This window comes from Ursus arctos, unplaced genomic scaffold, assembly GCF_023065955.2.
Source record: "Ursus arctos isolate Adak ecotype North America unplaced genomic scaffold, UrsArc2.0 scaffold_15, whole genome shotgun sequence".
In the NCBI taxonomy this organism is placed as follows: Eukaryota; Metazoa; Chordata; class Mammalia; order Carnivora; family Ursidae; genus Ursus; species Ursus arctos.
The window spans coordinates 1,993,987-2,006,023 of record NW_026622819.1 but is presented as its reverse complement, the minus strand read 5'-3'; the positions used below and the strand labels follow the sequence as shown (position 1 = coordinate 2,006,023).

The window sequence follows — 12,037 nt, the reverse complement described above, 5'->3', positions numbered from 1 at the left end:
TTTATACTTTCAGGATTTATTCCTGTTGATACAAGGAGAACTACCTTCATTCACATTCACCCCTGGGGACCATTCTATTCCCTGAAATATGCCACAAATTCTTTACCCAGGCCTGTACTGATCGCAGTTTGGGGGGTTCCAATCTTGCCCTTTGCAAACAATGCTGCAGGGCTGTGCTTGGCCTGCCTGCCATGCCTCCCAGACTTGCTCTGTGTGGTGGGCAAGGAAGCCAGGGGTTGCAAGTGAGAGGGAAGTGGGCATCTTCTGTTCTCCCAGATGCTGCCAAACATCTCCCTAGTTTCTTTGTAGCAATTTAAACTAGCAGGGCAGTGAGGGAGGGCTCCCTGCGTCTACACCCCTGGGCCTAGTGTGGTGTCGTCCAGTGGCTGGAACGTGGCATCTGCTCCGCTGACTCCCCCATCTCTAGGCAACTGGGGCATCTTTACGCTTTTTCCAATCTTCTCTGGGCAGAGTCTGTTCATATCTCTGGCCCGTTTTCCCACCAAATGGCTTGTCTTCACCCACTGACTGTCAGAATTCTTCCTGACTGTAGAGCAGCGTTTGTCCTATTTACAGGTGTTTCCCATTCCTTCTCGCTGGTGGGTGTCAGCCATTTACATGCTGTCCAGCTGAAGCTGTTTTTGTTTTTACTTTTAATGTGATTTGTCGAATTGGTGTTTCCGCATTCTCTCCGGTTTTTAAAAAGGGAAAACAAGACAAAACAAAACCCTCCTCCCTTCCCTACCTAAGCAATGCCAGTTGTGTCACGGCCTGAGGGAGAGTTTGGTGGGGGACAGGCACGCCTATGCGCATGCCATGTGCCCCCCGAATTAGCAGCCTAGTCAAGCTGTTTGGGGGTACACACACCAAAGTAAGATTAGCCAAAAGATCTGCAACATAGCCCTAGACAAACGCTCTCTAGAGCTTCTCTTGTTGGCTGAAAGTCATTGTCAGAAGAGTGCAGAAAATCTTCCTTTGCCAATGTATTCTTGGGATCGAGGAGTCCTACCTGCTCCCGCCGGGTCGGAGGTGACTCCTGCCCGCTCTGCACTGTCCCGGGCGCGCTCCCGGGCCGCACGCGCCGCCGAGGACGCCACCGAGGTGCGCTCTGGTGTTAAAGCGGCGACGACAAAGCCAGGGAGTAGCTGCCGCAGGGGCGAGGACGAGGGTGAGCTAAGTTCTTCCAAACACTGTCTTGCAGAAACAAACAAAAAAAGATCTAAAACCAAAACCACAACAAAACAAAACCCAAACCCAACAACTGCTCATGTGTTTCCACTTGCGCAGAAAAGCCGGCGCGGGGCGGCGCGGCCCTCTCGGGAAGCGCGAGTGTGCGCGTGCGTGTGTCCGCGCCTGGGTGCGGGGGTCCGGGCCTTCCTGCGAGCGCGGGGGGGAAAGACGCAAAGGCGGCCTTTCCAACCTTTCTTCTTCCAAAGTCGCTGGCCAACCAAGGCTGCTCCCGAAACGGGTCTCCCCGAATGGAACTCAGGCCCCTGCATTATTGCGCGTCGCCTCCCCTCTTCTCCCTCTCTCCGCGCTGCGCTCTCGAGCCAGCCCCTCCCAGGCCCGGGGGGCTGCGCACCCGGGCGAGGAGGAGCTGGAGAGGAGTGGGGAGAGTAGGGGTGGGGGGTGGGGGGCAGACACCGGGTCTGCAAGATGCGGAGAAATGGGAAGAGACACTCGGGAAGCACGTCGGAGGCGGGGCGCCATGGAGAGGACGGACACTTTGCTGCCCACTAAAGGAAACCAGGAGGGAGGAGGCAGCAATGAAGAGACCTCACAGTCACTAAGAGCTCAGAGTCAGTTACGTGGGGGAAGAGCCAGGTAACCAAAAGCGCGGTTCTTAGAAAGTCAGAGAAGAGTGCCCTCAGTCCTGGGATCCCGACCCCAGGGGGCTGCCCACTGGCCTCTAGAGACTTCCACCTCGGGTCTCCGCGAGGCTCCAGGCAGCTCCAGGCCAGGGACGGTGGGGACCTGTCCGCCTGCTGGGGATTCTGCTGCGCACTTGCTTTCCAGGGATCTGTCTCAGCATCAGAAACTTGTTGGAGAACCTCAGAATACCGTTGCATCTGAAATCCAGACGTAGTCCAAGCATAGGGAGAGGGTTGTCAACCGCGCTGGAGGGATATTTACGTTTCATTTTGACTGGCACTTAGTACAATATATGGCGGCGTATTTAGATTTGCAAACAGGGAGAGAGAGAAACAAAGGATAGTGCAGAACCGAACTTCTTGATCCTTTACTCCTTCTTGTTGCACTCCCTCCAGGATCCCAGCAAGTGCTGGGACAAGAGGGGTCCTTGATTAGGAATCCAATGGGAAGGTGCTCTGATACACCGAAACTACTTACATTGTAAAACTGACTGCATTAAGGGGAATCCATGTAAAATGTGTATATTTAACCTTAATGGACCCCCCCCCCATAAAAAATTAAGCATTCCAAAATGGTGCCTCTTTTCCCACCAAACTCTTAGAAAAACCCGGCCGATTGCCAGAGTAATAAGACAGAATAAGTCCCTGCGTGGCTTTGGTTTTATTAGAGTGCCCCTGCATAATTTTCCTTCTTCCCCAAATTAAACCGACGCGGGAAGAGAGAGGTCGGGCGGGGCTAGGGCGCCCACCGCCGATCGGTGGTCGGGGACGGCACCGGGGCCACCGCTGCAGGGACGAGGCCGCAGCCGCGGGCCACAGCGCCCCCTCGCCGCCCGCACGTACGACTTTTGGGCCCGCGTCGCTCCCTGGCCTCTCCCGCGCCCGAGAGCCCGGGACGGGCAGTGTCTGCGAGGCGCTTCGGCCTGCGCAGCCAGCCGCTTCCCGGAGAGAGACCCTCGGGCCCAAGCCCGCGTTCCAGGCATTTCTCCCGGCTCGGCCTCGCAGGAATCCCCGGCTCGTTGAAATGTGCATGTCCTCGCCGACTCGTTCTGAATGCATCGGCCACTGTGAGGACAAGAAACAAAAAATGTGACAGTGTTAACTTATTTTTACAAACGCACACAGGGGAGGAGGGGGAGGATCCCCCGCAAGCCTGAAACTGCGCGTTGCCCCTGAAATTGTTACAAAGTGATCGCGATTCCCAAGCAGTTCTCCAGTTTTCCTGCGCGCCTACCCGCTCGCTCTCCGCCGTTCCAGCTCGGACGGCAACCGAAAACAAGAGCGGCCAAGCGCCTGCCCAGCCTGGGCGCCTCCGCTGGCCTGGACGCCCCTCGCGCGTGAGCTGAGCGGCCCCGTCCCTGCTGTCACCGAGCGAGAGGCGGCCTTGGAGTCCGCGCCGCAGCGGCTCGCTCCCCGCGCGGCCTGCGCTCTCCGCGGTCACCGGAGACGGAGTTCGAGCGAAGCCAGGCCACCCTCGCAGGCGGCCGCGTGCGGAGCCACCGCGTCGAACCTCCACACTCGCAGCCCGTTCTTCCCATTGATTTATTTTAGAAGACCAAGCCAACTTTAATCTAAGAAAAGGAAAAGTGATTTTAAAAAATCAGGGAGCTTTAAAGTGAAACGGAGTTTATATATTCCAATAACAATGCAGAGCGTAAGTTTTAATGTCTCTGCGTAGGCATTTTAATTTGCTACAGTCACTACCAATAAAAACGGCATGTAGTGCGATTCGACTGTTTAATAGTGCAAGGTAGACGGTTTTTATTAGTAGCAGGCAGCAGTATGGAAAATTTAGATTTCAGTGGAGGAGTGTAATTGCTGGGGGAAAACACACTCGAGGAAGAGGCTGTCTTTCGAATCAGCAGCAGGAGCTAAAGAGGGGGAAGAGGAGACTGCGTTTGTGGAGATGCACCCAGGGCGACTCGGGCCCCTCCAAGCCACGTGCAATTGTCTGCTTATATGCTTAATTGATGTCAAAATCGAGTGTATCCGGAGCATACGCTCCTGCTCCAAACTGGGGATGTTTTTGTAATAATTCAATGTTTTCTTTTCTGCCCCTGGCAGAGATCAGGCCCAAGGGGGGTGGAGGGAGAGAGAGGGAGGGTGAGGGGGCGAGCCCCAAATGCTAATGAAACACAGCAGGAACTGGCCTTTAGAAATGGAAATACTGCAGGCCAATCATCCTTGGAGATAAAAATTAGACCTGATTTTTTTTTTCACTTAAACTATCTAATTGGAAGCGAACCCAAAAGCCTGCAATCTGATCTGCTGCTGTTTATGTTTGTCATTCAACGTGTGTGACTCGCATTTATGGCCTCATCCTGGCCCAGTCCTCTCCTGGGAAGACCAAAAGTATCATAGATCCTGTCAATGGTATGCTGCAGGGGACTGCTGGAGCGACCCCCGCTTCTCTTTCCTTTTGGACGCTACAATAATCGGTGTAAAGTGTCTGCCCTGCACTGAATTAGGACAGCCTGCCTGGGGTGGCAGCGTTGTTGAAATGGCTGGGCTGGGTCTTCCAAGTGGCCCAGGGTGGGGGAAGTGGTGTCTTTGGGGGTGATGTGGAGATTCAAGTGTTGAGGGTGCAGGGACTGGTTTTTAGGAAGGGGAGAACAATGGGGAGGCAGGGGTGGGAAGACTGGGGGGGGGGACTGGTGGCCACATGTACCTACTAGGGGTCATATGCCTGCAGTCCCAGGCGGATGGGTTCTTCCCAAGCCCAACACCTTGGTTTGCAACCGGTTCCCTCGGACCTAGAGAAAGACACAGGCAGCTTCACTGTGTCTCGAAGGTTCTCCTTGTGAACAGGCCTGGGCTGGAGCCTCTGGATCCGCAGGCTGCAGCCTCGCCTGGCCTGGCGATTGCCCTCGGGACCTAAACAGAAGTCCATAACAGGGCTGGAGGGTTAGGGTGCTGGGAGGCATGGGGGAGAGAGTGATGCAGGCCGGAGCTCCCCCTGCAGCAATGTCACCTTACAGGTAACCCACCCGAGAGGGCCTCCGAAGAAGAGGCACCTGTTGGGTGGGCAACCCCGGCCCAGGACTGCACACACAGACATCCCGTGGACCTCCTGAGCGCCCCCCATCGGCGACCACCCTGTCACCGGCGCCCACATCCTCTGGCCCGCCCAGGTGGGAGAGGGATGGAGAAGGGCTGAAGAGTAGAAGGTATTCTGGGGCTGGGGTCCCAGGTCTCATCACTAAGCATCTTGCCTCTGGACCCGAGGGCACCTCCCGAGCCGCAAGTTACCTGAGCTACCCGTGCTGCTGACGGCGTTCGTACCAGCAGCCTGTCTCTTTCTCCTTCCTTCCCAAGTGACCGCAAGGCTTCACGTCGTGCCAGAGGCGGGCTGTCCGGTGACAAGCATTCTCTCAAATGCTTTACGACACTTGTCCGAAAGAGGCGTCAACTTATTAAAATAAAATCAAATAAAACCTTTCGGGGGTGGCATCTTCACGGGAGAAACACTGGCGGCGTGTGTCAGAACATTCGCGACAGCGCAAAGTCCTACCACTCAGAGACCCAGGTCTCCACTATGGACTTCGGGGCACAAAGCTCACCTCTGGGCCCTCCTGGCAGTTCGCAATGAAGGACCCGGATCCGGGTCCCGCAGGGATGCGCTGGGTGGCGCGGGGCAGGCGACCAGACTCGAGGCCACGCGCGGAGCCTCACACGCCGTGAGGCAGAGTCGACGGAGGAAGGAGGAAGGGAGAGCCGCGCACGCCACCCCCAGGAGGACCTGGGCCGCGGGCGCTCCCATTACGCCCTCCCTTCGCCCCGGCTCCCGGCCCCCAGCCTGGGGTCACGCGCGCAGTCACCTGGGCCGGCCTCTTCGTGGCGCAGAGGGGACGTGGACCGTTCGTTCCCAAGGGGACCAGACCGGCCCGACTGCGGGCGGCCTCTGCCTAGTCCCTGCGGGCAGACCGGGGGGTGGAGCAGTGGCTTCAGGGGTGGAGGGGGGCGATGAGAAAGGTGACTGGGGCGGTTAGGGGGAGCTGGCCCGGGAGAGATGGGGTTGCCGGGTGGCGGGCGCGGGGGTGGGGGGCGCTGGGAGTACGTGCGAGTGGGAGGGGGGCGCGCCCGGGCGAGCTGTTCTGCCCGGCCAGGCTTCGGGGCCGCGGGCCGCGGCGCTGGGGCTGCGCGGGAGGCGGCTGCGCCACAAAAGCCTGCGCGTCCCTCCCTCCTTCTCCCCCGCCCTCCCGCCTCCTTCTCCGCCCTCCCCTCCCCGCCCCTCCCCCGGCCGCGGCCTGGCAGCGGGAGCAGGCGGAGCAGGCGGAGCAGGGGAGGGGGCGGGCGCCCGAATATGCAGATGAGCGTGTGACGGACAGCTTCGCGTTCCAATGTCCCTCGGAAACTCGAGCGCTCCTTCCTCAACTCCTCACTCCCGACTCCAGACTCCCCCAAACCCCGACCGCCGGCCTGGCGCGCGGCTGCGCCCACCGGCTCCGCGCTGCCGCTGCCGCCGCCGCCGCAGCTGCCGCCGCAGACGCCCCGCCGCTTCCCCGGCCCGCGGGCCTCCCGGGCTAGTGCGCGGGCCGGCCTGCCTCGGCCCGGGGCCCCCGCGCCCGCCGCCGCGCCGCGCCCAGGCCGGGCGTGGATGGAGGGCGCCGCGCGCCTTGCCCGCTGCTCGGCGTGACGCGGGCCCGGTGCCCCGCGCCCACCATGTCCTACCCGCAGGGCTACCTGTACCAGGCGCCCGGCTCGCTGGCGCTCTACTCGTGCCCGGCGTACGGCGCGTCGGCGCTGGCGGCGCCGCGCAGCGAGGAGCTGGCTCGCTCTGCGTCGGGCTCGGCTTTCAGCCCTTACCCGGGCTCCGCGGCCTTCACGGCACAGGCGGCCACCGGCTTCGGCAGCCCGCTGCAGTACTCGGCCGACGCTGCTGCCGCCGCCGCCGGCTTCCCGTCCTACATGGTAACCGCGCGCAGGCGGGTGGGAGGGGACGCGGGACACCCGGGCGGCGGGACCGCGATCGGGGCGCGAGGGCGCGGGGAAAGTGCCGTGGGCTGTGGCTCCGGAGTCTCGGACGCGGGCCGCCGCTCCACTGGCGGGACGGGAGGCCGGAGTGAGAAGCAACGCGGCCAGCTGGCGACGTCCCTCAGCCTGGAGGTCCGCTTCCCCTTGGCTCTCCGGGTGATGTTCCCTAAGAGCCTGAAAAGTGCGACACCAATGGGCTCGGGAATCTGTGCCGGGTTGTACTCCGTTCACGCGCCAAAGCCTGGCGAAGGTTGCGGAGCGGGCCGGGGGGCTCGCCTCTCTCGGCTCAGGGAGCGAGGCTCGGCGCCACTGGAGCCTCCGGGGCGACTGCCGGGCGCTCAGGGTTCACTTGCGGGGCTTGAGGGTCACCGGGTTGAGGGAGGGAGCGAAGCATCGGGCAGAAGCTCTGGGGCCCTGCCAGGCGCGCCACCATCTCGGCCTTAACCTGCCCACAGGCCGTGCTTTCGAAAACCATGTCGGCGGGCGTGTGGCAACCCTAATTGCCGCTGAAGTCCCCTGCGTACAGAGAGCAGCCACTGCTTCCCCGACCCCGGGTCTGCCCGCTCGCCTCCGGTTCCGCATCTGGGCCCGGCCCGGGTGGTGGCGACGCCCGTCTCGGGCGATTGAGGCCGTTACGGGAGGGAGGGGGGTTGTCGCCACTGCCCGCCCTCGGTGGAATTCCGGGGCAGCGACAGAGGAGCTGGGGCCTTGGCGAAGGCTGCAAACGTCTCGAATTTAAACGTTAAAGGCTGAATTAAAATGCTAATTACCGCGTATTTGAAGAATTCGAAACGGTGACTGGCTTCTGAGTTGCAAATTGGATTTGCCGAGCTTTAGAGCGGTGAATGGCGGAGCGGGGGCTCTGGGGTGGTTTTTTAACCATATAAGGGCGGGGAAGGGGGAGTAGGGGGAGCCAGCCAGAGAAATTTAGATATCAAGAAAGTACCTGTGGGTCTGTGTGCTTGCATGTTTGCGTACATCTGTGCCCGCAGCTCAGGGACATTTGGGGGAAGATATGTCATTTTAGGAAAGTGAAATAGTTTAAAAAAATTGAGATTAGAACTGCAGCGTTTTCGTTATCAGCAGCCTGTCTTACATTATGCGCTGCGTTTTTTCTGCTCGTTTGCTGCGGGAAATGAGGCTCCAGCGCGGAACTCCCCCGGGGAAAGGCTGCATCGGGAGGGCGGAGGGAGCACCTTTGGGCTGATGCGGGCCAGGTCCCCGCACACCCCACTCACCAGGCTCTTGTCGTTTCCAGGGCGCGCCCTACGACGCCCACACGACGGGGATGACGGGCGCCATCAGCTACCACCCATACGGCAGCGCGGCCTACCCGTACCAGCTCAATGACCCGGCATACCGCAAGAACGCCACGCGGGACGCCACGGCCACGCTCAAGGCCTGGCTCAACGAGCACCGCAAGAACCCGTACCCCACCAAGGGCGAGAAGATCATGCTGGCCATCATCACCAAGATGACCCTCACGCAGGTCTCCACCTGGTTCGCCAACGCGCGCCGGCGCCTCAAGAAGGAGAACAAGATGACGTGGGCCCCCAGAAACAAAAGCGAGGATGAGGACGAGGACGAGGGCGACGCTTCAAGGAGCAAGGGGGAGAGTCCAGACAAGGCGCAGGAGGGCACGGAGACATCTGCGGAGGACGAAGGTGAGCAGGGCCACGGCTGGCGCGAAGTCGCAGGGAGCTTTCTTCCCAGGCGGGCGCAGAGCCAGGTCGGGGAAGGTGCTGCCTGCCGCCACCCAGGTGTGCGTGGGGCTAGTCGAGTCCTCGGGCACTCCTGGGGAGGCTCTGCACCCCCTAGGACGTGGCTGGGTTGGGGTCGAGGTGGGAGATCACGTGGGGCGGAGGGCGCCCGGGCCGGGTTGTCACCGCGTCCCACAGCCCTGCCGCACCCCTGCAGGGATCAGCCTGCACGTCGACTCGCTCACGGATCACTCGTGCTCAGCTGAGTCGGACGGGGAAAAGCTGCCTTGTCGGGCCGGGGACCCCCTGTGCGAGTCGGGCTCGGAGTGCAAGGATAAGTACGACGACCTGGAGGACGACGAGGAGGACGAAGAGGAAGGCGAGCGGGACCTGGTGCCGCCCAAGCCCGTGACCTCGTCGCCGCTCACTGGCGTGGAGGCGCCGCTACTGAGCCCCCCGCCCGAGGCCGCGCCCCGCGGTGGCGGCGGCGGCAAGATGCCCCTGGGCAGCCGGACGTCGCCGGGCGCGCCGCAGCCCGCCAGCAAGCCCAAGCTGTGGTCTCTGGCCGAGATCGCCACGTCGGACCTCAAGCAGCCAAGCCTGGGCCCGGGCTGCGCGCCGCCGGGGTTGCCCGTGGCCGCCGCGCCCGCCTCCTCCGGGGCGCCGCCGGGCGGCTCGCCCTACCCCGCCTCGCCGCTGCTCGGCCGCCACCTCTACTACACATCGCCCTTCTACGGCAACTACACAAACTACGGGAACTTGAACGCGGCGCTGCAGGGCCAGGGGCTCCTGCGGTACAACTCGGCGGCCGCGGCCCCCGGAGAGGCGCTGCACTCCGCGCCCAAGGCGGCCAGCGACGCGGGCAAGGCGGGCACGCACCCGCTGGAGCCCCACTACCGGCCCCCGGGCGGCAGCTACGAGCCCAAGAAAGGTAGGCTGTGTGCGGCCCGCGGGGCCTCCGGGGAGGGAGAACTATGGGGTCCCGGCTTAGTCAGCACTCCAGAGAAAGCCTGGGTAAGGGACCAGGGAGACCCTTGGGCCTGGCAGGGGGAATCTTTGTTGCCCGAAAGGAGATAAGGGAAAAGACAGAGTGCGCCCCTCTGACCAGAAGTTAGGAGAGCAAAGGGGGCGGTAACACCAAAAAGGGGAGGAGAAGCCGGAGAGACCCTTGCCTTGCAATAAGGCTTAGCCCATTATTACTGCATTTTATTTAACTTGCTATTATAATTATGATTAGTATTATTATCATGATTGATTTGTTTCCGCAAAAAACAAATTTTCACAAAATGCAAATTACAGCTTGTCTCCCGTTTGACTGAGCTGAGGCTTCAGTGTGTTCTCAGTTTGGAGAGTCTGAGCTGAGTCTTCGCTTCTGCTTTTGGCTGGAAGGAAACAAATGTTCTAGTAACTCTGAGAGGCCCTAGTTCTGCCAAATAGAAGACAAGAGTCGTTGCCGCTTCCCTGCTCTCTCTGCCTCTCCTCCCGTGGCTCGTAGTTGAGGCTGGAGTTGCTAAGACCTGCAGAAGGAGCTCAAGGAGGCAAGAAAAGAAAATGAGAACAGGAAACATGCCCCAAATCTCTCTCCAACAGTGGCTGCACAGACAGTTTCCCTAAACTGTTGTGTGCGTTCAGGGAGCGAGTGTGCATGGGTGTGCGGGCTGGCGGGTGCGCAGCTGTCTGGGAGACAGATGGCTCTGGGGTCAGGTTCTGACTAACTGCCCCCTCCCCTGACAGATGCCAGTGAGGGCTGCACCGTGGTTGGTGGGGGCGTCCAGCCCTACCTATAGGAGGCCCGTGCGCGGCAACGCAAGTAAGTGGGAGCCGGGTGTTGCCTCCCGCCCTGGGAGAGCCTCCCCGCACCAATTGCACTGTCAACTTGCTTAACGTCTATTTCCTGCTCTTGTCCTGCAGTCTGAGGGGCATTGCAATGTTCTTCAGTCTTTTTTTTTGTTCCTTTAAGTGGGAAAGTAGCTGTTCTGTTTTAGTAGAGTCCCTCTTTTTCCGCCCAAGTTCTGCTGTGAAGACTCGCTCCTTTAACGGGGCGTGCATATTGCACCACTGCTGTCGTTTTCTCTTTGAAAAACATATTATTAAAATTCGGATATTTGTATGCAGTTTGGGACCATTTTTTACTACACTCGACGTGTAACAGACGCTGGCTTTGACGAGCTAGTGCTGCCGAGGCCCAGGCGTCAGGACCCTCTAGAGGTGATGTTTGCAGAGTAAGCTGAAGAGACAGGAGAAGCTCTGGCCCTTTAGCAGGCCCGCCCCCGTGTCCAGATGGAGTAGATAGGACCCTGCAGTTCGCCTGGCTCACAGCAGTAGCTCAAAAAATCCCTACTTCACAAGTAGGCAAAATTACTAATCACAGATCTTGAAGATTTGGGAAAGAGGCGGAATCATTTCAGATCGACTCATTTTTATAATGTGTGATGTTGGTGTGGAACTGAAGGATTTGGGATGATTTGGTTTTTTCCTTGGTCCACAGGTAGGTGTCACAATTGCTTTGGAAAAAAAAAGTCAGCAGCAGGCCATTCTCTCTCCCCAAGTTCATAAATATACAGATATAAAAAAACACGTCTCTAAACCCGGACCACATCTTGTGCCACTGTAAAGGACAAGGAGCCACAGACTCTAACGGAACAGACTTTTGTTGGACATACCGTGAATTTGTTGGCATAGTATAGCTTCCCCAATGTATGTGTGACTTTTGAAAACAATCTTTTTTCTCAGGATATCTTGAATTGATCACTTCATTGCCACGGTATATATTCTATAGCTGTGATAGGATTTACTGTAAAATTTATTTGTAAAAGATGTACACAGTAGAAATAAAATGTGATTGAAAAACTTGAGTACTTAAGAAGTGGAAACAAATTTGATATTTATTTTTATAATGATATAAAGCTTCTAGTAATTTATGCAAGTTGTATTGCAATGGAATCTAAACTTTTTGTAAATAAATTCTGCCTGGTTTTTATTTGAACATTGCTGGTTATACAATCTTTGTTGGTTGTTTAACAAGAATTCTTTACTAATTTATATCTTAAATTGTAAATAAAAACAGACTAGTCTATGACAATATGGTGTTTGGGGCTCATTTTTCCTAGGAGAGTGATTTGGGTAGGGAGCCCCAGTTGATAGCAGCCCCTCCCCCCAGGCGATCTGACCTCAGGCTTTTTAATGAAAATGTGTAAAATAATCTCTCCCTTCTCCCACTCAGAAAAAAAAAGGAGAAAGGCAGATGGAAGAGAAATGCACAGTACGGCAATAACATCCAGTTTTGGATTATTTATATGCACACGTATTGGAGCAAAATTAAGATTTTGTGCTCTGAATATGCAAATTACTTCTTAGTGTCCATTTTTTAACCTTGGCAAAATAAGATGACCTGACATCCTTACACGTTAGGATCCATTTTGTATTTCTCTCTGCTGGCTTATTGGACCTTCTCGGTAAGGTGAGCTGGAGAACCGTGACAGCACGGATAGT

The 12,037-nt window shown here is 58.1% G+C and overlaps 2 protein-coding genes across 5 annotated transcripts; one reads left to right on the top strand and one right to left on the bottom strand.

The window, feature by feature from the left end:
- Nucleotides 1-1,888: 1,888 nt before the first annotated feature.
- On the bottom strand, nucleotides 1,889-5,915 carry LOC130543733 (uncharacterized). Of its 4 annotated transcripts, none has more exons than XR_008959286.1 (5): nucleotides 5,432-5,915; nucleotides 5,121-5,280; nucleotides 4,540-4,745; nucleotides 3,106-3,442; nucleotides 1,889-2,936 (listed from the first exon to the last, which is right to left on the bottom strand). XR_008959286.1 is itself a non-coding variant. In XM_057312393.1 (4 exons), the coding sequence occupies exons 2-4, from the start codon at nucleotides 4,551-4,553 to the stop codon at nucleotides 2,430-2,432; spliced, it is 858 nt and encodes a 285-aa protein (XP_057168376.1). In that variant the 5' UTR covers nucleotides 4,554-4,745; nucleotides 5,121-5,915; the 3' UTR covers nucleotides 1,889-2,429. The 4 variants fall into 4 exon arrangements, 1 of the variants encoding a protein (XP_057168376.1); XR_008959288.1 differs by having other exon boundaries at nucleotides 4,544-4,745; XR_008959287.1 differs by having other exon boundaries at nucleotides 4,540-4,624.
- Nucleotides 5,916-6,416: 501 nt separating this feature from the next.
- IRX2 (iroquois homeobox 2) lies at nucleotides 6,417-11,785 on the top strand. Its single transcript, XM_026506655.4, has 5 exons — nucleotides 6,417-6,782; nucleotides 8,104-8,509; nucleotides 8,763-9,476; nucleotides 10,280-10,355; nucleotides 11,034-11,785. Exons 1-4 carry the CDS (start codon nucleotides 6,534-6,536, stop codon nucleotides 10,330-10,332), a joined length of 1,422 nt encoding a protein of 473 aa, XP_026362440.1. The 5' UTR covers nucleotides 6,417-6,533; the 3' UTR covers nucleotides 10,333-10,355; nucleotides 11,034-11,785.
- Nucleotides 11,786-12,037: the final 252 nt, after the last annotated feature.

Bases quoted from the DNA above. Each gene is read 5' to 3' on its own strand.
- IRX2 (XM_026506655.4), top strand. From the start codon at position 6,534: ATGTCCTACCCGCAGGGCTACCTGTACCAGGCGCCCGGCTCGCTGGCG. The intron at 8,510-8,762 runs GTGAGCAGGGCC...GCACCCCTGCAG, and splicing joins GACATCTGCGGAGGACGAAG to GGATCAGCCTGCACGTCGAC. The intron at 9,477-10,279 runs GTAGGCTGTGTG...CTCCCCTGACAG, and splicing joins CAGCTACGAGCCCAAGAAAG to ATGCCAGTGAGGGCTGCACC.
- LOC130543733 (XM_057312393.1), bottom strand. The intron at 2,937-3,105 runs GTAGGCGCGCAG...TTGTCCTCACAG, and splicing joins GAACGGCGGAGAGCGAGCGG to TGGCCGATGCATTCAGAACG.